This window comes from Neodiprion pinetum, chromosome 5, assembly GCF_021155775.2.
Source record: "Neodiprion pinetum isolate iyNeoPine1 chromosome 5, iyNeoPine1.2, whole genome shotgun sequence".
Lineage (NCBI taxonomy): Eukaryota > Metazoa > Arthropoda > Insecta > Hymenoptera > Diprionidae > Neodiprion > Neodiprion pinetum.
This window is the reverse complement of record NC_060236.1, coordinates 2,190,870-2,218,033: the sequence shown is the minus strand read 5'-3', so window position 1 is coordinate 2,218,033 and position 27,164 is coordinate 2,190,870. Positions and strand designations below refer to the sequence as shown.

At 35.7% G+C, this 27,164-nt stretch overlaps 1 protein-coding gene across 18 annotated transcripts in view; it reads right to left on the bottom strand.

The window, feature by feature from the left end:
- The window catches only part of LOC124220674 (RNA-binding Fox protein 1), a 125,925-nt gene that overhangs the window by 34,413 nt on the left and 64,348 nt on the right, over nt 1–27,164 (bottom strand). For 15 of the 18 annotated variants that reach the window (XM_069135880.1, XM_069135884.1, XM_069135886.1 and 12 more), the window contains 4 exons: nt 25,449–25,736; nt 22,251–22,523; nt 19,896–19,949; nt 8,540–8,632 (listed from right to left, as the gene is read on the bottom strand). In XM_069135880.1, the coding sequence (XP_068991981.1) occupies nt 8,540–8,632; nt 19,896–19,949; nt 22,251–22,523; nt 25,449–25,733 (705 nt within the window). In that variant the 5' untranslated portion in view covers nt 25,734–25,736. The remainder of the gene's footprint in view (nt 1–8,539; nt 8,633–19,895; nt 19,950–22,250; nt 22,524–25,448; nt 25,737–27,164) is intronic. The other 3 variants (XM_069135888.1, XM_069135887.1, XM_069135881.1) reach the window with 2 other exon arrangements.

The window sequence follows — 27,164 nt, the reverse complement described above, 5'->3', positions numbered from 1 at the left end:
AATCAGTTATTCGTCGCCGTTGATGGATGAATGTGATCGTGTTCTATCATTTTTTTAATTTTTAGTTTTTTGTTTTTTTTTTTTTTTTGTCATTACAAAGAGTCGACGCACGATCGTTGAGAAATTGTCGGGGAAAAGTTGAAAGATTGAAAGAAACGCTCGAAACTTTCGGTATTTCGCATTTCTTTCATTTTATTTTACTTTGTTTTATTTTTTTTTTTTTTTTTCCACGTACCAATTATTTTTAGGAAAAAAATCATGCGATAGAATGAATTGCGAAAAAAGATGTTCCGGTCAATTTCACAAGCCGTGGGTAAATCCTGTGTGTATTTAACAACTGTGTATAAATAATAATAATTGTTATTACAATAGTAACAATAGTAATACTAATAATTACAAAACGTACAATCACGTATAGTTTTGAAAAATCTTGAAACGTGTCATTATACGTCGTGACCTGTACAATGTCTAATCTATTATAGCTGAAGTGAAAGAAACGAAAAAATAAAAGAAAAGAAAAAAAAAAAACGTGATTGTAGGTTCGCCTGTGATTTTGAATTTTTTTTTTTTTTTTTTTTACCTCATCTTTTCAAACGCGTCTAATAATTGAGTAAATTAAATTCAAATCACGAGTAACGTATAACTGTAACGAATAAACAAGTGTAATACGAAAAATTTTCGAAAACACTGAATTTGTCTTGTATCGAAAAAGTCTTAAATAACGCATTTTTTTTTTTTTTTTTTATTTCTCTCTTCATATTCATATTCATTTTCTTTTCCCCTCAGACGTAAAAGATAATCGTATATATTTGAAAATACGAGGTAAAATATCGCGTAGAGTAATAATAACAACAAATCTAATTCGATACAATATTCATTCGGTGTGTGCAGAGCTGCAGTTTCCGAGATTTCGAGTCGGTACGTTTCCCGAATTTAAATTCTCCCCTTCACAAGAAGTGGAAGTATAAAAAAAAAAAAAAAAAAAAAGAAAGAAAGAATAACGCGTATCTGCCAGAGGAATAACGGGAATAACAAGAATGACGTAAATCCTTAGTGAGAAAGACTTACGCGGAAGACTGCATGGCGACGATAAAATTCTCAAAGTATGAAACGTTACGAAGAAAATTCGAGAAACGTTCGCTCGGCTTGCTCTTCGTGATTCTGCACGAGTAAAATAAAAATTCCGCACTCTCCGACTTTGGTGGCAAGGTGTCGACGAAAAAAAAAAAAAATAAAAAAAAACAGGAAAAAAAAATATAGAGATTATAAAAAGTTTCTTGCCCCGAAGAAAAAAAAGTGTTCTTACATTGTAATAAACGTGACTTGAATAACAATTTCTACGTTATCGTTTATCAAAATCAAATCTTTGGATCATTGATGCGTAAGAATATTATTTACCATCGTTACGACGACTCATTTCTTATCCAAGTCGGAGAATACGAAACTAAAAACGTTGCCGAATGCAGTTCAATTCGATTTGCCGAATACTGAGTAATAATAATAATAATAATAATAATTCATTATTCATTACAATTATATTTGCAAACGAGCGAGAAGATGTAGTATAAAAACAAAGATAAGAAATAACCGAAAGGCTGGAAAGATGACGAAATACGAATAAAAATATTTCAAATTCATGTAAATAAAAATGTATATATACATATATGTCGTTAATAATTGGACGCAAGTCGATTTAAATTTTTGCAAATCGTTAGTGAAATTCGCACGTCCGTTGCAGTGACGAATGAAAAAAAAAAATAAAATAAAAAAAACTTCGAAATCAATTAAATTATAGAGTTTAGATTTTACATCGTTGAATAAATACGATACTATATTACGTAGGCAAATACGTAGGAACTGCATTCAACACGTAATAACAATCCATCCTGAACGATACAATAATAATTATCTTCGCGCAGGATGCTTGAGTAAAAATAAAAGAAATAAAATTCTTGATAAAAATATTTGTATATTTGTATATATATATATATATATACACAGTTATACTAACGCATACGTTTTTGTTCTTTTTCTTTTTTACTCTCACTCTACCGATTTCATCCAATTTCGTTTCGGTTTCGCGCAATTTCTTCGATGTTTTGTTTCTTTTTTTTTTCTTCTCCTTTTTCTTTCCAGGAATAATACAAAAAATATCATCTCTCCGATGCAATTTCGCTGCCAATCGCATAGCCGGCAGTCGCCTGTTTTTCACGTGAATTGCATAAACTTTCGCGAAAACCATTAACGTGAATTGTTTAATGTGCTCGTATACGGTGATTTAATAAATTACCAGACAGAGGATCGGAGATAAATTCCGGTCTCGATTAGCTCGCAATTCCGACGGATTTCGCACCCCCCCCCCCCCCCCCCCCCCCCCTGCCCATGTCGGAGGAAAGTTATCGAGGTCCCGGCGGCAAACGTGCGCATAATTTTGGTTCAAATTTTATGGGTTATGTCCGGCAGGCGGACGTTGCACAAGTTGTTGTTACTCGACGGTGAATAAGAAGAGAGAAGCGGGCAAGAAACGGGCAAGAAGCGGTAGATCCTCGTCCTCGACATCGTCCTTAGCAAGTCAAATTTATGGAGATGAAGAAACATAGGCTGAAGGAAGAATTTCCCGATGAGAATAGGTTAGGTTAGGTGGGTTTTGGTATGGTGGAATTACGATCCAATAGCTGTACGTAGAGGCGAACGAAGGTTGCGATAAGTTGGCTAAATCATGTCGCAGGTACGACGATTATTATTCATCTTACGGTAGAGAGCCGCTAACGAATGTCGGAAGCCTCTTTTCCCCCTCCTCTCTCTCTCTCTCTCTCTCTCTCTCTAGCTTTCGTATATCGATCAGCCCCCGACATGACGCAAGCGTCTCTGCTCGTCGTTGCCTTGGAAAAGGTTGCGATTTTCGAGGGTAGGAATCTTTGCTCGGCGCAGCCTCGGAGCACGGTGGAATATTACATTGCGTAACGAGGAGGGGAACTGGGTATTTTTTTTTTTTTCTTTTTTTTTTGATTTGTAACGCGAGCCGGAAACGAGTATCGAAAATACGCGAGTCGAAAAAACAGTTGCTTCATTGTTGCCAAGAGTGTGTCGCGCGGTTTTTCACGTGGCACGAAATTGAGGTTAGGATAGCGTGACGTCGGATTTTTCAGCTACGGCGCATGCGCGGAGTACGGAAAGTGCCACTTTTCAACTCCTAGGACTTGAAGGTATTGAGCGGTGGTACTTTGCGTACGGGGAAAAGAAGCGTGGAAAAACGCGTAAAACACGCTAGCGTTACGTATAAAAGATTTAACGAAGACTTTACAACTGTTGAATAATTTTCCTAGTTACCTGAATTTCACTGGCTGTCGTATCTGAACGTCCGGAATATCGCGTAACACGTAATCAGGATGACGTGGAATTCCAAAATCCATTTTCTAAAAATTCCCAAACATTTTTTTCCGCAAATATGCTGTTCAACGTAACACGTAGAGAATTGAGATAAAATTAAGCAAAATTAAGTTACTTCGAAGTGAAAATCGTGAAATTATTTCTCCAGTGTCAAACGACTCGACATTTAATTTATCGTTAATTATTATTTACAGAACTGAGATAATTTTGACAAAAAAAAAAAAAAAAACACTCGTATTTTTCCAATATTTTCCTTGACTTTGGTGAGTATTTGAAGAATTCGCCCGAATTGTCCAAAGATTAAATATTTCCTCATTTCCCGGTTTGACGTCGTCACCCTGCGTATATTAAAAGATATCTACAAGCAAACCTAACCTAACATAGCTACGTGTTTTGAAAATTTTCTCATTCAACGTAACCCAACATTTTCATTTAATCTAATCCAACCTAACCTAAGCCATTCGCTTATAAATTCTTGAAGCAAGAAAGGAGAGGGGGGGGGGGGGGGGGGGGGGGTGGAAAAATGAAGGAAGAAAATTGACTTTGGCAAGACAAATATTTGCTCTAGGAATAAACGCGAGAGAGTTTCGGGTGTTTGAGGTCCTAACCTAGACCCGTGTAACAAGTTTAACATGAAGAGAGAGCTTGTTTAATTACTTATAATTCGTTATACCGTCTCAAAAGTTATTGTTTTCAATTTTGTGCAAGAATAGTTATAATAATAAAAAAAAAAGAAGATTTCAAACTCCCCGATAAGAGAAAATATTATCATTGCAAACGATTTCAACACTGGAATATCGAGAGAATTCAAATCGTGTGATGTTATTTTAATCGAATTTTCTTCAAACATAATCTACGTATAATTTGACCTAGATTTTAATTCGACCAACTGACAAAAGGAAGGAAGGAGAGAAAATATATTACGACAATTTTTCATCTCGCTTTGTTATACCTGCAATCAAAGTAAAGCTTTTCGTATTACTTCACCTTCTTCACCCTTGCTGACTATAATATTTCTCCCCCTCGTACGAAACGTGATCCCGAGGTAAAGGAGAGAAAAGATATTGCATAAAAAAGAAAAATGATAAAAGGTAAGGGTGAAAAAGGAAGCGGTCGTTACTTCTTTGGCTCGCTTTGCCCTTAATTTACGCCTCTGTACGGAACCCTTCATTTCCAACGGAAGTTACATCCCACGTTTTCCATTTTTATCATTCTGTTTGTTCCTTTTTTTTTTTTTTTTTTCCCCACTCCTCCCCCAGGAATTCAGAGCTCCTCGTGAAGAAGAAACTGCGGCACGTTTAAGAGAAATTTACGAGTATCGCGGAAACGTGACACGGTCGAAAAGAATGTGACGGTGTGTAACTTCTTTCGACAACCTCCCTTCCTCGCGTCTACTTTTCTCATCTCGAGGGGTAAAAATTTTCCTTTCCCTTCGAGTCTCTTGTATTTTTCCAAAAACAAAAAAAAAAAAAAAAAAAAAAAAAAATTTCCTTTCGTCGCTGTGCGATTATTTTTTATTCCAACAACACTAATCCGTACGTTAATTCTTTTCTCTTCTTATTAAAAACGGAACTACGAACGCTTAAAGATGGAGAAAAAAACAAATTGGCTGAATCTGATAAACTAACAATAATAATAATAATAAATAAATAAATGAATAAATAAATAAAAAATATCAGTGAATAATCGTTGTCCAATTAATTTCCCACGCGGGCACGCAAGCTTCGCAACTTTCTATTTTCCAAATCTAATCGCTGAGCAATTTTCATTCCCACCGTAAATTGTATCAACGGCCTTGATCAGCACATTTTTAATATCATCGTGGTTCCGGAAATTGAACGACGAAATTGCACAGTTGTGTGTATATATATATATATAATATATTATATATATATGTATTGGTATACGTGAAAGAAAAATTACGGTGGATAAATTTTTCCTTGGGTACATTATAAATACAATAAAACATGATACATATGTATCCGTAATACGAGCACATAAACATTAATAATCTCTCTCTAATTTATGCGAACACAAATTTATATCATCAGATCGACAGCTGTGAATCATAAAGCCTTATGTTGTAATTAAGAACAACATTTAATAATCAAATTGCAGTTTCATCCCTGTTTATTATTGTAAATGGGAAACACGTCTTTGTAAAATTTTGCAATCCACGTGCAGCGGATGAATGGAAAAAATTTACCTAAGTAAATTTTTTCGCGCGATTTTCGACCGACTAGCAATAAATGAATGTTGTACTTATTGTACTGTAGAGTTCTAGAAGTTTGCATTTCTTTTTTTTTTCTTTTTCTCCGGAAGAGGAAAAGAAAACGAAAAAAACAAGAACGTCCTGATCGAAAGAATTGAAGAGACGAAAAAAAAAAAAAAAAATGATTAAAATATAGACACAATGACGACAATGACGATACTAAACACTAAATCGTAACAATATAATACCAATAATATTACAGCGATAATAAAAATAAAAAATAACAACGTCAATTCTTGTATAAATAAAATTGTTGAAGTATATTTCTTTCATTTTTTTCTTTTTTTCCATCGTTAATATTATTAATTTATTTTCTTTTTTTTTTTTTTTTCATCAAATCTGTGTTCAATAAGAGAGAGCGAACATTCTTTTCGGCGATCTTACCTTTTTCTGACACACCGTGAGGCCGATCACTGAGTATTGTCTGTGTGTCGATGTCTTTGTCTCTTTCTCTCTCTCTCTCTCTCTCTCTCTCTTTCACTCTCTCTCTCTCTCTCTCTCTCTCTCTCTCTCTCTCTCTCTCTCTCTCTCTCTCTCTCTCTCTCTCTTTTTATTTCTCGTCGTCATTTTAATTTTTAGCGTTTGTTTTTTTTGTTTGTTTTTGTTTTTTTTATTGTTTTTCATTTTCATTTTACTTCGTTTCATTATTTAGCTTTGTTGTTACAGTTTGCTGACATCGTGATCCTTGACGTTTACTCGTTTTATTTTTTTCAATCGATTACCTTCTACCGCACAAAACTGTCTTTCTCTCGATCGATCTTATCGATCGACGGTTTGTTGATTTGTTTTTTTGTTTCTTTTTTTTTGTTTTTTTGTTTTTTTTTGTTTTCCCACACTCGCACGAGTTCATCTCGCAGATTCAGCGGACAGGCGCACATCTCTACAAACGAGGGGAGCAAAAATTAAGACGACACAACGTATATAAATTATTACGATGCGTAAGCTAAGTCCGGAAACTTGTGGTAATTTTTCATTAACAATTTTTTCATTTAATCCTCGCCGATATTGGTCGGATTTTTTTCTTTTTTTTTTTCCTTTCCATTTACTCGTCGTTATTTACTTCACGATATATTTTGATACACCAGATACGATCTCACGCTCGTTTTACTTTCTTACTTGTAAAATTCATTTCTTTTTCTCTCTCTCTCTCTCTCTCTCCTTCTCCCCCCATCTCTCGTCAAGTTATCATTTTTTTAAGATCAAAGATGATTGTTTTCACTTGTTTCTTTTCTTAATTTAAATTTCTTACCAACTGTCTGCTCTGCCATTCGTATCCATGATTTTAATTTACTCTGGATAAAAACTCTACAGATGTAGCGCGGGGAAAAAAAAGAAAAAAAAAAAATCATATCCTTGGCGATTGAGGCAAAACATAAGGAACAAACGACAAATCAACGATCGGCAATTTAGTAAAAAAAAAAAAAAAAAAAAAAGGAGACCACATTTATTTATTTATTTATTTATGTATTTTTAGTTTTTGTTTTTTTTTTTTAAATTGTATTCACAAACTTCACTCCTTCATTAACTTCTTCGATTAATAATCTTCACTTTTGACACTCGTATAACTTGTTAAAGGTATTCTTCTTCTTCTTCTTCTTCTTCATCAAGTTTATCACAAAATTAAGCCAATCTTTCGCCAAGGATAAGTTATTACTCATAATGCGTAGAATTTTTGCACGCATGTTGTTACTTCTTTTTTTTTTTCAAGTTTTTCTCGTCTTCTTTCAGTTTTGAATCTCAATTCGAAGCCTTACTTCGTTGTGTTAAAAAAGAAATAAATAAATAAAGTCCATCACCTCTCCGTGTATATATATTACGAGCATATCGACGTACCCGCGCATGCATATACGATACATGTATACGTAAAAGTTATGATAACAACATACGGGCTTATCGATCGTATTTAATACATACATATATATATATTCATACATATATATATATATATATATGCATGATATTGTGTAGTATTATATACATGTACATGTAATTGTATATTCATAGCAAAGGTACGTGCGTGATTTTTATGTGTGTGTATATATATATATATGTATATATATATATATATATATATATTATTTTTCCTGTATACACACACACAAATATTCTAAACATATATTTACATAAACACGACGATTTTTCCATACTCATTTTCCTTCGATGGTTTTCTATTATTCTATATACATATATGTATATATAGAATATATATATAGATTATGAAACGGATAGAGGATAATTCTAATCAAAATCGTATCGTGTCACATAGTATAATATGTAAATATATATACATACATATACATATATGTATATATATATATATATACACGTATATAAACGAACGAACGGCGATTCGAGAATAGGGGGGAAAAAAATAAAAATAAAAGATTGAAAAAAATTAAAAATACCAACTTTGACGATATGAAAAATTAGATAATCGATCGGATAAAGATGCGTGAGCAATTAATCGTTTGTTCGTTTTTCGTTTACGTTTGTTATTTTTTTTTTTTGTTTTTTTTTTTTTTTACCTCTCCTCTCTCGTCCACGACGATCGTATTAAACGTAAAAATTAATTAAAGATACAACAAGGTATGTACGATGTATGTTGCGTGCGTGCGTGCGTGCGTGGCGTGCGCGTGTGTGTGTGTGTGTGTACGTATATTATCACTATCATCACACGATATGCATACACACACACGCATACGAACGCACTCACGACGCACACGTTCACACGTGTGTGTAATTCGTTTCAATTATTTATATATAACAATAAGAATCTGTGCGTGTGTGTGTGTGTGTGTGTGTGTGTGTGTGTGTGTGTAGTGTGTGTGTGCGTGTATATATGCGTATTTATATATAAGTATAAGAATTCATGCACACCTCAATCTTTCTGCCCTCAACCACGGTGCCGTGAAGTCTCTCGCGTGCCCGGTCCGCGTCTGCACTATTTGCGAATGTTACAAAACCGAATCCCTGCATGCAAGGACAGACAAAACAACATGCATTAAACTCAACTTACAGATTGCCGCGCGCACCGCTGCCTCTTTTCTAATATTTTATACATAGCTGTTCGTCGTTATCATATTATCATTATCATTATCATCATTATCATCATTATCATTATCATTATTAATAACATTTTACGGTTAATACGATTAATTTGATACTGTATGATTGTCGTTACGTATGTACTCCCCACCCCCACCCCCCAAAACCCCTCCATTCCACGCCCCTCGCCGCGCCGTTCCTCGTTTGACAACTCGAAGGGAGTGTCGAAGATAAGGAAAAGGAAATGGGATGAAGAAAAAAAAAAAAAAAACACCGCGACTCTTTTTTTTTTTTTTTTTTTTAAATCTTTTTTTCTGTCCCGTTCTCTTAGTCGCAACGTGTGAGGGGTAATTCCGTTACTGCTTGCGAGTTGTGACGCATGATGATTCAACGTACGATAACGACGTTGATTGAACAACGAGATCGGGGAGAGTTTAGCTTGAAAGTTGCGTCTTTTCTTTAAATCGTGTCAAACGGCGAGGATGGGCGAGGGACGAATAATGGGAGAGACAGCGAGGCGTGCCTCATACTGTGTTTTTTATATACGGAGACGCACCAAACAACGTGCAACAAATAAGTATATAAATATGATAAAATCATGGTCATGGTCACATTAATCATCTCTCGTAATCATATCATGTCGTGTCATTTCATGTCATTATACATATATATATATATATATACGTACATGTATTCATATACAAAAAATATATCCACGTATTAACGAACGGGTAAATAGAAAGAAAAAAAAAAAAAAAAAAAATCAACCGTTCTCTAATTTTTTCCTATTTTCGTCGCAGTTTTCTTGCGAGTGTAAAAATTTTTCCTCGTTCTCCGAAAACGTGAAAGGTGAAATATATAACTGGGGTGAGAAAAAATATTGCACGTAAATGTATATAAATGTGTGCATATATACATATATATATATAATGGAAGATAATTTTTGCGTTACAGGTGGGGATTATTTGGATGCACGTTTCATGTTTCTCTATCTTTTGGTTCAATCAACACTTAACTGCCTGCTCATCACTTGTTATTATGCCTATGACATTATTGTTGAATGTGTCATAACGTGTCTGAATTGTAAACGGTTAATCTGTGTGTTTGATTGCGAACGTGCGTGTTTGCATATGTGTGATGATTGCGTACGTATAAAAAGGCGAGAATCGCGAGGTTTTGATTTTCTGAATCCGCGGTTATATTCTATCTTCAACCTGCTTACACGAACGTTAAACGCCTGAATTTCACCTGTTTTTTAATCGTGTTCCGACGAAACTGAACTAAGGAACGTGATACAAAATAAGAAACGATCCAGCAATTTTGTCGTATCTTTCTGCGGTATAAAATGTATATAAATTTTGTGCACTTCGTTAATCGTGAGTGAATTTTTTTCTATCGTTCCATATTCAGATCACACCGACTTGATTCGTTCGATTGCATCGAGATCATTTTTAATAAAATGAAAATTTTCAATATCAAACGCCGAGATCTTCAAAAATTTTCGCAACAATTAAAGTTTAAAAAAAAAAAATCAATATATGTATATATATATATTCTTGACGTGATTCTCACTCAATTGTGTAGGAAACTCAATTATACTCCGGCTTTTACGTCCTCTCCATAGATCCCCCCCCCCCCCCCCCTCTCTCTCTCTCTCTCCGAATAATCCTATTATTTTCAAAAGCACTCTCGCAAACGATTTTTACTTCTCCCACAGGGTTGAAAAATTAATTCCGTCTTCGCCCTCTCGACGTATCGGATAAATAGGAACATAAACGAATCATAGGATGATCGGACGAAGTTAAACGAAAGGATCGTCGGGTGGCAAAGTAACGCGAATTGCGAATACGATTCGTTGATGAGGAAAAAAAGAAAAAGAAAAATAAAAAGAAAAAAGAGCGTAAAATACCGATGATAACTGATTATACTGAAAAAATTAACGAAAGTTCAACTAAATTCAGACGAAAATTTCACCCCAATTCTCGCCACGCGTGTTGAAACAGTTTTCTACGTAGGAAGGGACCAGAAAAATAAAATAGAAGCAACTCGCGATCGATAAATGAAAAGAAGAAAGATATTTCACGTAATTAACAATTTCAACAAAGGACCTTGAATAGCTTTTGACAGAATAGATTATTTATCATAAAACGACAAGAGACCTTTTTTGCGGAGCGTTCAATTCCCTACGAATAAACGTTCCAGTCTTATCAGTATCAGCTGACGCGTTGACGAGTTACAAAATTCCATATTTGATGAAAAAATCAAAAACAAAAGAAAAAAAGTTATTTAAATGGGAAATAGAAAATCGCGCTTATGCACATCTAAATATTAACACGTTAAGAGCTGAAACTTTGACGTCTTGAATTTTGAAAAAAACCAAAAAATGGTCCATTTTTTTTTTTTTTTTTTTTTTTTCCACTCATTCTATTACACATGTAAATATATTATACACTTGGCGAGAAGTTGCGAGTGGGAAGGGAAAAACGATGAAATAAAAAAGTGGGTAGAGGCTTAAATTGGATGAGGGAGGATATAATCGTGCGATCGCGTAAAGTTGTTTCGTTTGAAAGGCGTTTCACGCGAGAGGTTTCCAAAAATCGGTGTCAAGTAACTGCCGAAACAATCCCTGCGGTAAAAGTAACGCGAAGCGTGCCGATGAAATCCTACGACGTAAGTAATCGCCTATCCGGCAAGAAGAGAGAGAGAGAAAAAAAAAAAAAACACCCAATACGTCATATTTTTATGTATAAATCTACGTGCACTTGTTGTTCGTGTCGTGTTGTTAAAATTTACCCGAATCGTAAACCTGTCGAATTTTCCTTCGCGTTCGTTTACATGATCGTACCGAATTCAACTGACTCGATATATTACCTTGAGATAAGAGACGAACAATAATTTGAGAACCGAATGAATTCGTACATCGAATGTGTTACGATGTAAAAATAAATAAAAAAAATCGCGCGATACTTTGTTTAATTGTGAGGTGAAAATAATAATTTCCTTTTTCGATTCGTTCCTAATTTCCTCACAACGAGGTTTAAAAAAAAAATAAAAAATATAAACAATAGTCGTCTTCGTTCTATTCTTTATTTTCTCTCATTCCCACGGATCCTCTTCAAACGGGGATTTTCGTTCCAAGACTCGGTCGCGTTTTTTTAACCGAGAAAGTAAATTATGCTGATTGGAAAATGACTGCTCTCTTTCTTTTTCTCTTCGTTTTTCTTCCTCGCCCTCCCTCTCTCTCTCTCTCTCTCTCTCTCTCTCTCTCTGTGTTTCTCTACGATAAAAACTGATATCCACATTATAATTATACTTCCTTGTTACAAGTATAGATCGCGATCTCACGCCATCGCGGTTTAATAACGCGAGAGCGTGAAGCGTCAACTGTACATGTATAACGATAATAATCCGTCAGAGTTGCAGCAGTTGCCTGCCTGCACTTTTTCACGTGTCTTACAATTAGCCTACATTCAGACGTGTGTGTTTCAGAGGAAAGTAGGCGAGTACCTTGGATATAAACCAAGGGTGCAAAGTAAGCGAGTAAGTAAATGAGGCAACGAAAAACAACAGGAAAAAAAAAAAAAAAAACGAAGTACGTTTCGCTAAAATATACATTATACAGGGTGGCCACAAGGTTTTGAGAAAAAAAAAATTCATCACATTTCCAGCTTTTCAAAACCTAAAACCCAGTTTCCCCCATTTTCCCAGTTCCAGTAACTTACTAAAACCTAAATAGTTCGGCTTATTAACTCTGGGCTCGACTTAAAATTGCAACTTCGAATTTAAGAAAATTATAACAACGTAGAAAAAACGCAAGTTTAAGCCAATTTCTTTTCTCTAGGTAAAAAAGTAAACTTGTTACATCAAAAAATCATTTCCAATTCCCATGATAGAAAACTGATATATTTTCACTTTCCTTTCACTACCAAATTAAAAATCTCCCGACAATTCTAGACTTTCTATTGTTTCCTTGTGTGTGGCTACTCTGTTTTACCGATTATACGTATAACGTACATACGTAGTGTTACGTATATTGATGACGTGCAACGTATAATAGGTTATATTCGGTACGATCAGGCAAAAGTCACGGTCAATTGAGCAATCGTAAAAAACACGTGATAATATACAGCTGGAACGAATTCCAGTACACTTAGCGGATCTTGACAAAAGCAATTCTCTCTCTCTCCCTCTCTCTTTCTCTCTGCAAGAGGTATAAACCGCAGCTGCTGCACCACAAGCAGAAAACCGAAGTGCGTAAACCGTTTGAACCGTTAAAAAAGAAAAAGGTAACATTATTCAATTAACCATCTTCTATTTATTGTTAAAAATATTTGAATAATAATTTCTTCATCGTATCCTAACTCAGTTGTTTGACTAGATTATTGTTTCATTATATTTTTTTGTTTGCTTTTAAACCAGAAAACAGCGAAACAGAAAACGATCCAATTATATTTTAAACCCCTTGAAGTAATGTGAAATATGCATAGATTATATAACTGAAAATGTCTTTGTGCGAGTGTAATTTTTGTTCATAATAACGTGATATAATAGCGATTTATATGTATATTATACCTATATGTGTGTATAATATACCTAATAATATTCTACGATTGCGAGTTGCCAGTTGCATATAATGTAGATACAGGTGATAATTGATTCGAGTCATCGTGCATCCGATATTCAATTCACATGATATTACACACATATACCATACACGTGTGTGTACGAATAACAAATCAAGAAACAACGAAGTGCGACCTATCATGCCGGGAGAATCTCTCGAAACTTGAAAATGAACCGCGCGTGCGCCGAATGATCAAATCTCATTGGTCGGCGAAACGTTCCCGCGGCGATATTCTTGTCCGCGACGCAGGCGGGCCAACCTACGCAAAATGTCTGCGTTTGAATTTTCAAAGAGCGTAAGCGTCGAGTTCCGACCGTTCTTCGAAGAATCGACTTTCCGCCCCGACGACAAATGCTTCCGAAACCTTTCCGAGTCGCCGTCTCGATTGTTCGAGATCCTAACCTCGAAAATTCGTAGGAACCACGTCGCCGGCGGAAAGAGTTTGACGGCTGAAAACTCGGGTTGGCCAGCCTGCGCGAACAGCCGATAAAACTCGCGCTTGCGCGGTTCGTTTTCAACTTTCAACAGATTGTCCCGGTATGTATGTGATATACAAAAATAACTGTATCAATCTTTTTTACACATACATATATACGTATATAAACGATCATCGTTTTCACCACGTGTAAAATTAATTATTTACACTTTAAAACAGAGTGATTTTATCCATCGACAGAATCGTTCGTCATTTGTTACGGTTTAATACGCATACGCTGCGATTCGGGAACAGTTGTTTTGCCAGGCTGACCAACCGTCGTGAAATTAACCTAAAAAAATTTCACATTTGTCACCCGCGGTTGCGTTCAACACCGAGAGTTGTGAAAATTTTTCAGGTTACATACACGGCGACGATTCGTCGAAAAAAATCCATGACGATTGGTCACCCTGTGAAAACAACTGCTGTCGAATTCTAGCGCATGCGCATCAACCATTTCAGTCCCACATATTTCAACACAATATTTTGTCCTGAATTCTGTTACTCGCGAGGTTTTTGTGATCGCTGATTACGAATCTGAATTCGGAATTTTGTAATATTTAAATCCAAGATGGCGGATCGAATATGGCGGTTGTAAAATCAATAAAACTATCAAAATTCGACGATTCCGACCGAAATTTACTATACTCGGAGGTTTTTCCGGGATCATACGAAGTAACAAAGATCATTTGAAGTTGGAAGAGGGTTGAACAATAGCAGACGACGGATGATTCTGTTACCGATGACGCACAGACGATTATGAGAATCTGCAAATTGTCATCATCGTACACGTGTACGCAATATACACATATATATATGTATGTATAATTTTCTTTTCTTTGTACGATACTCGTTTTTTGTCTAATTTTCTTTCTTTCACGTGACTTCTTCGACTAGGTATCAAGGCTTACGTTAGAAAGCACCGACCGGGATTTCAGCGATTGCAAGTGTTGCGTGTGCGTCTGCGTGTGCGTGCATAATATATATACGTATATAATATATATATTATACCTATAATAATGCGTGTGCCTAATCGCAATAATACAACAGAGGCTAGAGATATTATTCGAAATTGTTAAGGAAATCAACGGATATTTTCTCGGCAAGTATAACAATAAGATAACATATAAAAGTTGAAAGACAGATTATCGTACGTATGTAATAATACCTACATGTGCAAACTAAGCAGTTATTGAAGGGAAGGATACTAACAATTGCTATTTGGTATTTTCTTTCTTCTTTCTTTCTTTCTTTCTTTCTTAATTCTGATATTCATACTAAAAATTTTACTACGATCGTGAAATACGAAATTACGGTATATGCGAATGTGTTAATAATACTGAGAATGCAATATTTCAATGCGAAGGGAGAACAACAGCGGTAGCATTTATTATACATAATATTATAATATATACGGTAACACGATAGCACAGCAGCTACTACTCAACGATTTATACGTGTATGATATTATGTGTGATTTTCTCTAATTATAGGAAGAGTAACCGTTGTTCTAAAAATAAAAACAATTGCGAGAAAAAACCGCGTTATAAAAGAACGATGTAAAAATGATTGCAGAATTTGAAAAATCAAAAAAACTAATCCATCGCGATTCGTTATTATTTATCCCTATAACAATTCTTACATGTTTCGAGCTTGTTGTATGTACAATAAATAACCTGTAATTATGTTTGTATGCGTGAATAGTGAGTTGTCTTCATTCGTGTTTGTGCGAAACAATTTTCTTCTCATTGCAGGATTTCGTTCTCGATTTTCAATAGTTTGAAAAATTACAATTTCTCACAAGAAGGATGACAGTTTGAAAAAGTTTCATCAAATTCAAATGGACAGCGCATCGATAACTTTTCCGGACAAAGCAGAGTAAAATAAAAAAATTAAAAAAAAAAAAAAAACAAACAATAATAACAATATCATCATATTACCAAGAATGTTACATTAATAAAAGTTTGACAACAGCGTTAGCAATGCTTAAATAGATCGTTCGTAAAATGAATCTACAGTTTACGGTTAACTTTGAATTAAACAACAAAATCTCATATTATCAATATCGTATAACCAATGGCTGAATTGGAAGAGAGAAAAAGTAAGACAAAAGAAAAGGAAAAAAAAAAAAAAAAAACTAGAATGCGGAAGGCTATAATATTACATAACTATGTACGATGTAAAATACATTTAAGGCATGTGATATGTAATACAATAATATATGTAGAGTATAGAAAAATGCAATAGCCTGACTAAAAAACAAACTACGATTGCTGTGGTAATAATAATATATCATAATGTATGAATGAAAAGGGGGGGGGGGGGGGGGGGGATTGAAAGAAAAAAGAAAGAAAGAAAAATTCCATTGGTTATAATAACACAAATCATCGATATGTATGAAAAAATAAATAAAAAAAAATATATATATTTATATACAATAACATCGGTAGTGTGAAAAAACCGTAAATCTCAAATTCTGACGAAACGATAAATCATCGTCGTGTATCGTTACGTATCTACGCATATAACCTGATTTACATTTCAACATTAAATCGATTCGTACAGTTTTTGAAACAAACGTTAGAGATGCCACAAAATGCTGCTGTAGCGAATTCAAAAATAGATGCCACATTCCATTTACATTGACGAAGCTTTCGGTCATTCATTATAATATATCATATATGTATGTAATTTACCTATGTGTATGCATCTGTATCTGTATGTCTCTCTGTGTATTCGTGTACTACCGTAAAGTTTACGTACAGAACACGTACGTATATTCTCATACGCGAGTGTTTGTGTATATGCTATATGCAAATGTGACGTAAGAATTATACAGTGAAAGCGTAGAGACGTACACTGAGAAAAATTTCATTTGTTAAAGTAACTGAAAAAATTCGTTAAAACGGGTATCGTTAAAAAAAAAAAAAAAAAAAGTGTTTGAATATTGTTGGAATTAGGAAAAACGAGGCACGCCTAACAATTTTGCGCTATCGTCGATCCTTTTTTGCTTGTTGCAACGCAAAATCAGTTTCCGAGGTTTACTCTACTTTTTTAATCAAACGAGGCTCTATCGTCAATTTGTCGTTGCACGAGCGTTAAATTTTCGCAACAGTTGCAAGAAAGTACAGCGACAGCGATCGCGATGAGAAAGAACGAGTAACGGACACTAGAACTTCCGGTAACGTCTATAAAACTAATTTTCATTTTCTACCTAGAACTATATTTTTCGATCGCGTTAAAAAATAAAAAATAATCAAGTACTGACCGGTAAGCGGAAATAAAAATTTCTCTCAGTGTAGACGAATACTTTTCCAAACGAACTATCGACAAAATTTCCATTTCACACAAAGTGTGTCAAATAATTTTTCGTAACAATCATTCGTTTTTTCTAATTAATTATATACACGGCGTTCGTGAGTCATTTTCAAAAATCATCGTTATGCAATAGCTTGTTTAAATTACGAAGGTATGTGTGTGTGTGTGTGTGTGTGTATTTAGAGTGCAGACAGCTGGAAAGTTGGTGACTTTTTACGCGTACATACATTTACAATATACACGTACATCTATGTATAGACGATTCATTTTATTCTACGCCCCCCCTCCCCACCGCCCCCTCAAAACTCGACACAAGCATCATATTTATATACATGGACGTAAGTGTGTATGATAATATAAATGTATGCCTAAGCGTTGCGTACTAATGAAGATAAGAACGTCGTTAGTTTTTGGTAGACACTACATGATACATAATGTATATAATATATATGTAACATACATATACGAATAACACAAGTATATGTATATATTGTATATATTTTATGATAAATCATTTCTGTAAACGATTACCAACTACGTGTAACTTCAACGACGGTAACGACGAAAGTGGCTTCTTTCTTTTTTTCCAACCAACGGAAACAAAATTTCGTAAGAGACGGCAGTAAGACTAAGAAAAATCTCTGTCTGCGGTATTCGTGAAAATACGAAAAAGGGAGAGGAAAAAAAAAAAATAAAATAAAATAAAATAAAATACGCAAAACAATTTTACCAAACACAGATGAAATTGTCCCGAAGATTCGTTATTTTGCATATTTTGCTGCCGAGACGCGGGAGGGATGAGATAAAAAAAAAACAACAAAAAACGAAAAAAAAAAAAGAAACTTTCCATCCAAGATTTTATGTTTACACCTCGAAAGTGATACACGCTGTAATGTGTCTGTTGAATTTCCGTGGAAATAAACAAATTGAAATTGAAAACAGTAAAAATAAAAGAACGACATTCGGCATTATTGGACAAAATTTTTTTGTCGTTACCGTCGCTGCGTTTTTGTTTCCTGTAAAATAGAAAAGCATCCGTCGCAAATTTTCAACATGGAATCTCTCATCATTCGCGTTTTTCGCGTGTCCGTAATTATTTTCTCGAATTTCCTTGCATCGTGTTACAACAATAAAAACGTATAACACGCGTTTCCGTGTTATTTCTTAAATTAGCTTGAAAATTCCTCCGAATTCCATGTTCTAAATTCGCATACTGACAATTGCAATTATTTTGTACATAACAAGATAAATAATCGAGTACTGTACATTGATTGATATATGTATATACACATGAAAAGAAAAAAAATTTCAAAAAAAAAAAACCCGTCCTCTTGTCCCAGAGCCTCGCCAGTACAAATTATACGAAACCGGGGCGCGCGAATCGATGAAACTCGCGCGATTTCGCGTCTCGATTGCAAAACCTATTTTCATCCCTGTTCTTAAGCGATAATGATTAAAATTTCTACGTCCGCTGTCGATGATGTACAACAACATTGTGCACGAAAAGTCGCGTTTCAAGTCTCGATATATCCTCGAGATTGGAACGCGTAAAAAAAAAAATTCGCTTTATTATCTTCGGTCCTAAATAATTGGCTAGCAAATTAAATTCTACCTAATACACGAATCGTCGTTGAATCGAACGTACGAACGGCAGATTAAATCGTCGTTGATTGCGTTATGTAATAAAACTATTTACAAATCTACGCCCGGTAGATCATCGCGTCTCTCTGTTGCCGTAGCAGTAATAATAATAATAACAACAACAATAATAATAATAACAATAACAATAATAATAATAATAATAACAACAACAAGAACAAGAACAGCAACGAGATAAACAACAACAATAACAACAATAATGAGGAGAAATTTTCAATTATTGTTATTGTTATTGTTTTTTCCCCCTTCTTTTCGTTCGGTTTGAAGAAATGACACGATTACAAGGCAAAGAAAAAAAAAAAGATAGAATTACAGCATACTTGTGTTAAATTTATTCATCGCTTCAGCCGTAGGTTATAATTTATACATGGCAAAGCGGTGAAAAATTGAAAAAAAAAAAAAAACAAACAAAAGAAAAAAAGATACGAAAAGAACAGCGAGCAAGGAAACCTTAAAATAAATAAATAAATAAATAAATAAATAAATAAATATTGTAATCGTACAAGAGTTGTAATAATAATAATAATAATAATAATAATAATAGGACGAATAGAAATAAGAAACAAGTGCGTAATAAATTAATAGTGATTTCTAAACACCGCGTAACGTTTTCAGTGTTATAATATATTACAGGTATTGTAATAACAGTATAAGTAACGAAAGATTGAAAAAAAAAAAAATAATAGGAACAATAAGTAACGAACAAAGCGAAGCGAATTATTACTGCAGCGTGTTACACCAAAAACGAGGGAGAAAAAAATAAAATAGAAAAATTAGCGTCCGTTTAGCGATTAAAATGCAAGAGGAAAAATTTTATACAATATGCAAACATCGTAAGTACATATATATATACATATATATATATATATATATATATATATATATATGTTTAATTGTATATTACATAAAATGCGACTGGCTCAGCCTGGGACGTGTTAAGTGTTAATTGATCATACGTCGTTGTGTTTTGTTGTTCGATTCTGTCAATCGGTATATAACTTCAACCAGTATCGGTATTATTAAATGTGTGTTCAATATCATATGGATATGTATATACAATATAGTTGGACATGGCCGAGTATAGGCGAGGAATAATATCGAGAGTATCTTACCTTGCTTCCGCGTTCGTTGAAAATAATCTCTACGTCGAGGATCGGTCCGAATTGCTGAAACAAAGATATTAGCGTTCCGTCAAGTCAATTTTATACGTATTTAATACACTAATAATTTAACATGTGTAAAATACACTATTCCATGCGATATGCACAAACAATGAACTTTATCTACATGTATATATAATATCGATTCTATTAATTGCACGAGAGAAAGATATCGCGCAAAGATCATTCTTGCGAATTATATGACAGCACAATAGAGCCACCGTTGAGAGTGATTTCTTTTCTTTTTTTCTTTCCTTAACCCGGGAGCGAAAGGCGAACAAAGATATAATTTCATCTCTTCTAGCTCTCGAGTTCGACTTCGACTTCTTCTTTTTATCTCCGTTTACTTTATTCTTCTTCCTCCGATAATTATTATCAAATTGAATGAATGAATTTATCCGCGAGAAGAATGACCGATTTTCTTTACCAATCAATTTAGCCCCCGTAAACTTGAGAGATTATTGTAAGGTACGTTTGATTTGAAATAGAATGTTCGAGAAGTACGATAAAGTGAAGAGAAAAAAAAAAAAAGAAACATAAAGAAATAGCGACAAAATGTATAATATCAACCTCTTTATAATTTTTGACAAGCACATATTTACTTGAATATGTATTACAAAAGATTCCGGGAATTTCAATGATTTCAAGGAATTCGAATGATTGCAAAAGATTTCAGTGATTTTAAATAATTCAAAAGATTACAATAATTTTCCAAACATTTCAAGGATTTTAAATGATTACAAGAGATTTCAAATGTTTCCGGGATTTCAATCATTACAAGCGACTTTGTAACATATCGTGGCGGGTGTACGCCAAGTTTCGAGAATCAATTAACACCTCGACCGGATGGTTTAATATCCTATACTAATTTTTAATAAATACATGATAGGTATATGAACGGTAATTTTTGTTTTTTAAATTCAATAATGTAACAATTTGATAATAGAATAAAATATGTGCAGTAGGGTGGTCCTTAAGGTCATTATTGAATTTCAATCCACTAACCCCACAAATCGACTCCATATAATTCAAAAATAACTCCCTAATTTCTTCAGATTTTTATCTCAACTTCAACCTGTGCCTCAAAGAGGGTTGATTCCATTCAACGCTTTCAGGGGTACATCAAACCTACCCAACGGATTTAGATGAAATTTGGTACAGGAGGGTTTTACTTGGGTTGCCGATTACGAATCCGAACTCGAAATTACAAAATTCAAAATGGCGGATCCGATACGGCGGAGCGAAATTCAAAAATTCATTTGATTTCGATAGAACTCGGTGCTCGGAGATTTTCGAGGTCGCCGATTACGAATCCGAACTCGAAATTACAAAATTCAAAATGGCGGTTCCAATATGGCGGAGCGAAATCCAAAAAGTCATTTGATTTCGATAGAACTCGGTACTCGGGGGTTTTCGAAGTCCATGATTATGAATCTGAACTCAAAATTACAAAATTCAAAATGGCGGATCCGATACGGCGGAGCGAAATTCAAAAATTCATTTGATTTCGATAGAACTCGGTGCTCGGAGATTTTCGAGGTCCATGATTATGAATCTGAACTCGAAATTACAAAATTCAAAATGGCGGATCCGATACGGCGGAGCGAAATTCAAAAATTCATTTGATTTCGAGAGAACTCGGTACTCGGGGGGTTTTCGAGGTCCATGATTATGAATCTGAACTCGAAATTACAAAATTCAAAATGGCGGATCCGATACGGCGGAGCGAAATCCAAAAAGTCATTTGATTTCGATAGAACTCGGTACTCGGGGGTTTTCGAGGTCCATGATTATGAATCTGAACTCGAAATTACAAAATTCAAAATGGCGGATCCGATACGGCGGAGCAAAATCCAAAAAGTCATTTGATTTCGATAGAACTCGGTACTCGGGGGTTTTCGAGGTCCATGATTATGAATCTGAACTCGAAATTACAAAATACAAAATGGCGGATCCAATATGGCAATATCAACTGACTCTCGCGGTTTTTGTTCGCCATATCGGATCCGCCGTTCCGAATTTTCAAATTTTGAGTTGAGATTCGTAATCAGCGACTCAAAAAACCGCCCTGGACCAAATTTCCTCTAAATCCGTTGGGTACATTTGATGTGCCCCTGAAATCGTTGAATGTTGAACTCCACCCTTCTTAGAGCTCTGGTTACACTTGAGATAAAAATCTGAAATAATTACGACATTATTATTCAAATTACGTAGAATCGATTTTAAGACCTTTAAGGACGACCCTAATGTTCACGCACACGTAGGCGACGCGTCCATGTTACGCGACTTAAGTGTATGAAACCTCACCCCAAACATCGCCCTTAGATCCGGATCTCTGAATCTGAACGGTATGTTGCTGACGTGTAGCCGTTTAGGTTGTCCCTTGAGGTCGGCACCGGGCGTCACAGTTGCCGGCGTCGTTGCGCCCGACGTTACCGGCACCAAACTCGCGGCCTCGACGTTACCCTCGGGATTTCCCTCGCCGCCGGGTCCCTGATTTTGGGACTGTGGTTGGGCCCCTCCGCCCCCCGCGACCGCCGCCGCAGCTGCCGCCGCCACCGCCGCCTGAAACACCTCCGACTGTGATCGGAAGAAGAAAAGAAGGTATGCCAAAAGAACGATACGATATGTCTTTTTATAATATACTTTTTTCTACAATTGTACCTTGTCGATCAAAATTATTATTATATTATTAATAATAACGTTATTACGACAGGCATTAAAATTACCGGTGTGATAATAACGTCTCATTCTTAGCGTTGGTAGGTTACTTTTGATCGTTCTTATAAAAAAAAAAAAAAAAGGTATAGCTCTGGACGAGATTAATGTGATATGACTCGTGAAATTTTAACCACAACCGAAAGAGAATTCTTCTAAATTATTAACACCAAGCTAAAAGCTTATCTTCTCTTCTCTTTTTCTCAGAGTATCCGTTACATCGCGAGTGAATCTCTCGCACGCGTGTCTCTCCTCATCCCTATCCAGCTTTTACTATTTATACAGCCAAACGTCGAGAAGGGAAGTTACACCCAGAATAACTTTGTAAAACCATTTCAAATACGTCATGGGTATGCACATATATACCGGGAGAATCTCTTGAAAATCAATCGCGCATGCGCAAAATAATTAAATCTCATTGGTAAATGAAAAATACCAAAAGACCTCTTTTACAGGCAACAATGTTTAGTACAAAAAAAGGTCTCTGGATATTTTCTTCAATTTTGCATATTTTCGATGTTATCCTGACTTAAAACGGAAAAAATTTGAAGTATCAAAAATCATCGTAATAAATTGAGAGAAAATTAAAATTTTCAATCATTTTCATCCTCGTCGATATTTCCACGCGAAATCGAAGTTGAGTTTTTCATCATAAGTAACAGTTTTATGAGGAAGCAGCGACGAAAAATATACATTTAAAATTTTTTTTTTTTTTACTGAACCACCCTAATATGTATATATATATATATACACGCGTGACATACGCTTAGCAAAAGAGGACGGAAGTAAAACGTCGTAGACTAAAGAAGGGCGTTCTAAATTCAATTATCCCAAGATTACAAGTTCAAATGGCAGGTGATTAGGATGCCTTCTTATACACATTGCCTGTACGCTACGGAAACTCGGTAAGAGAAATCCCACTTGGCACCGATTAATTATTTTCATTCCCCTACCTAATCAATCCCCCCCCCCCCCCCCCCCCTACACACACACACACACACACCAACACTCGTACAACAGGTACAGGGTACTGTAATAAATCTCCACCGTAGTTTAATTTCCTCTGAACGAAGAAGCGACAGCCGCTCTTCAAAATCGACGTTTGTCCTTCCGAACGAAGAGACGAGAATCGTCAACGAGGGTCGCTTTCCCAAATTCCCCTACAAATTACCTAAGCACGTACACACACACACACACACACAGACACACTGACAGACAAAGAGGTTCAACGGGCATTGAATGCAAATTAGCAGAATCGCGACGCTCTCCCAAACGCTTATATACATAGGTACCGACATTTTCGATTCGACTTTAGAAGGTCGCACCGAAGTCCGAAGGACAAATAAGAAGAATCGGTAGGGTCGAGCTACCCCCATCAGATACGGGGTAGGTAATTTGCCCGAAAAAAAAAAAAAAAAAAAAAAACAAAGAAAAACGATATAAACGATATCTGTTTTACTGAATTCTTCTAGTTACCGTAACAAATGTAATTTTTCTCAGTGTAGGTAACCCAACAATTACGAAACACACGAGCAGCTTGCGACTCTTAAACGCAACGCGCACCTTCAATCGTAACAAACATTTATAACAAAACTTCATCGTCGAACTGATGTTTTTTTTACTTATTTCATATGATGACTAAAATTTTGTATAAACAAAGTACGAAGTATTAGCGACAATCACACATATTTTTGCGAATCCGAACATTCGTTACATCGCTAATGCACACAGTGTGCAAAAGTGGTTATCTTAACTTTACTCTTGTACTCCACATAGGGGAAGAAAAGCTTTACGCTTCTGTTTTTTTTTTTTTTTTCCCCCTACAGAGACAAAAAAAAGTCTCCTAGTGTCTGCGTATGCACGAGCAGCGTTACTTCCGGAGGCATTGCGTGGAAAGTGTTTAAAAAATCATTAGAGTCTCGTAAATATTTAACGAGTTACTTCTTTACGATCAATTATGTCGTTGTTCGTACCTCGTATATATATCTACACTCCGCACACACATATCTATCTCTATCTCTCTGTCTCTATACAGGGTGTTTGTATTAACTCTGAACTAACTTCTACGGTGTGTAAGTATGAATCAGACGCGATTACTTTCGTCCCGAAGTTTTATTCAGCCCTGAAACAACGTTACAAATTTCTCGCATGAAATCAACGAAACGTTAAACTTCCATGAACAATTGCAATAATGACAATAAAATCTTTTGCATAACGTAGAATTAGAATTAGAATCAGAAGTTGAAAAAGTTATGGAAAACGACCAGAGACGTTTCACTATAAAATGACTACTTCTAATTCTAATTCCACATTATACAATTCAATTTACAAAGCTCCTAAGATTGTTTTGTTATTCATCTTATCGCCAAGTTTATCGTTTTGGTTAACTTCGCACGAGAACTTTTTTACTATTATCTACTTTCGTACAATTCATATCTACCAATCTTCAAACGATCGGAACGATTTACGTACAACGATTCATCTCCGCGAAGTAAACGAGGATTAAAGTTATCGAATGAGTTTTCAAGGATTTGGTTTTCTTCAAAATATGACCCGTTTTCTTTTTTTTTTTTGTTTTTTTTTTTTTTTTTTTTTTTTTTTTTTGTTATCGTGGTTAACGAAATTTCAAACGATCATTTGATAAAAAGATTTTTTTTTCTAAACAGTCGTCGTTACGGTGACGTTACCGCCAACTTAATTCTCGTCGTCGAGGTTGTACAACCGCATATCAAAGAATCGTCATCTCTTCGTCGTTGATATTTTACTAATAGTAAAATATTTCCTCACCATCGCCTGCTGATCGACGCCGTTCGGCGGTGGAGGTGGACTGAAACTTGCGACCGTCGGAGCCCCAGGGGCGGCTTGATGCGGGGCCCCGGGTTGCGGGGCCCCCTGCTGGGCCCCAGGCGGCGGTTGCTGGGGGGCTCCGCTCGGATCCTCCTTAATCGTGACGGGTGGCTGGGGTTTAACATCCCCGGCGGTTCCCGCGGCGCCGACGACGCCACCGACGCCGTTTACAGCCGGGGGAAATACACCCCCACCGTAAGGCGCAGCCATGCCTGTCTGCACCATGTGCTGAAACACGAAAATCACGAATCGTTAGGCTTGTCGTTCAACATCGACGTTGCTGCTTGCTTTCTATTTTCATTTTCATTTTTTTCTTTTTTTTTCTTCCCTTTTGTCGTCTCAACCTGTTTCCAACGATTCTTTAAAAACAGATCAAACTACCCTGCAATTAATTCGTGCAAATTATTAAAACCCCTGTACCGTATATACGTACAAGCTAAACACGTTTGGTCATCGGTCTCGGTAACTTCGCAAAAAAAAATTGTATAAAAGAAAAAATAAGGATATAAAATATTGCGGAATTCTGCTGCATAGAAAATCAACCATCGGCTTTTAAACCGTCGCCGTCTGACTCACGGGAAGTATGTACGCGTATGTTTGCATGCATATGTGTGTGTGTGTGCGCGCGCATACACGTGAATACATGTATGCGTATGCATATGTAGGTTGTAGGTACTTTGGCGGCGTACGTACGTACATAGATTCATGAAACACGCCGGTTGCTCTACCAGCCTAACGCCTTTACAATATCTATTTTGAGAACGAGAAGGGAGAGAACGGAACGGAACGGAACGGAACGAACTACGCCGGGTGCTTTTCGCTCGACGATCCTGCACGCGTCGCGACGTCAACGTGAAGGGAGAGAAATTTTCATTCTATCTATAGAGGAACAACAACGATAACAGAAACAACAAGAACAACAAAGGAAACCCTGCCGAATCACAAGACGAGAAACTAGGTATCGTTTTGAAGAGTAAGAAACTAGATTTCTTTTTCTCCCTGCACCAATTTTTATACACAGTTTGAGGAACGAAGAGGTAAAAATACAGGGGATGGAATTTTGCGGGTTTGAAATGTAGAATGATAACAAAAAATCGAAAACTTGTTGTACGGAATTGAAAAAAAAAAAAAAAGAAAAAAACAAATTGTCGAAACTCGAAGTATGGAAAAGTAAGAGATCGGAAAGGTCGGAGAACGTAGAATGCCAAACGGTACAGAATCGTATACAGATTCTAAATTTTTTTGTTCCACGTTCTGACCTTTCTATACTTTGATTTTCCAAATTTTTCAAATTCTACGAAATAAAATTTTCCCCTTTATATATGTTTTCCCGTGTTCATATTATATTTACTAAAGCTAAGGCAACGGGGGATAAGGATGGAAGGTGAGAGAAGAGGAGCCCCGCCTTTACGACAACGGCGCCGAGCAACCTTACATATTGATCTCAAATATTAAACGGCGTGCTGCTGCGTGCTTTCCTCTATGCCTACGTATTAATATACCTATGTATACCTATATACGCGTAGCGGTAGCAATAGTAGTAGAAGTAGTAGTAGTAGTAGTAGTAGTAGTAGTAGTAGTGGTGGTGGTGGTGGTGGTATAAGTTACGATATCGAAGGTATAAACCCCGAGGGGATGATCGACCGTTTCACTCGC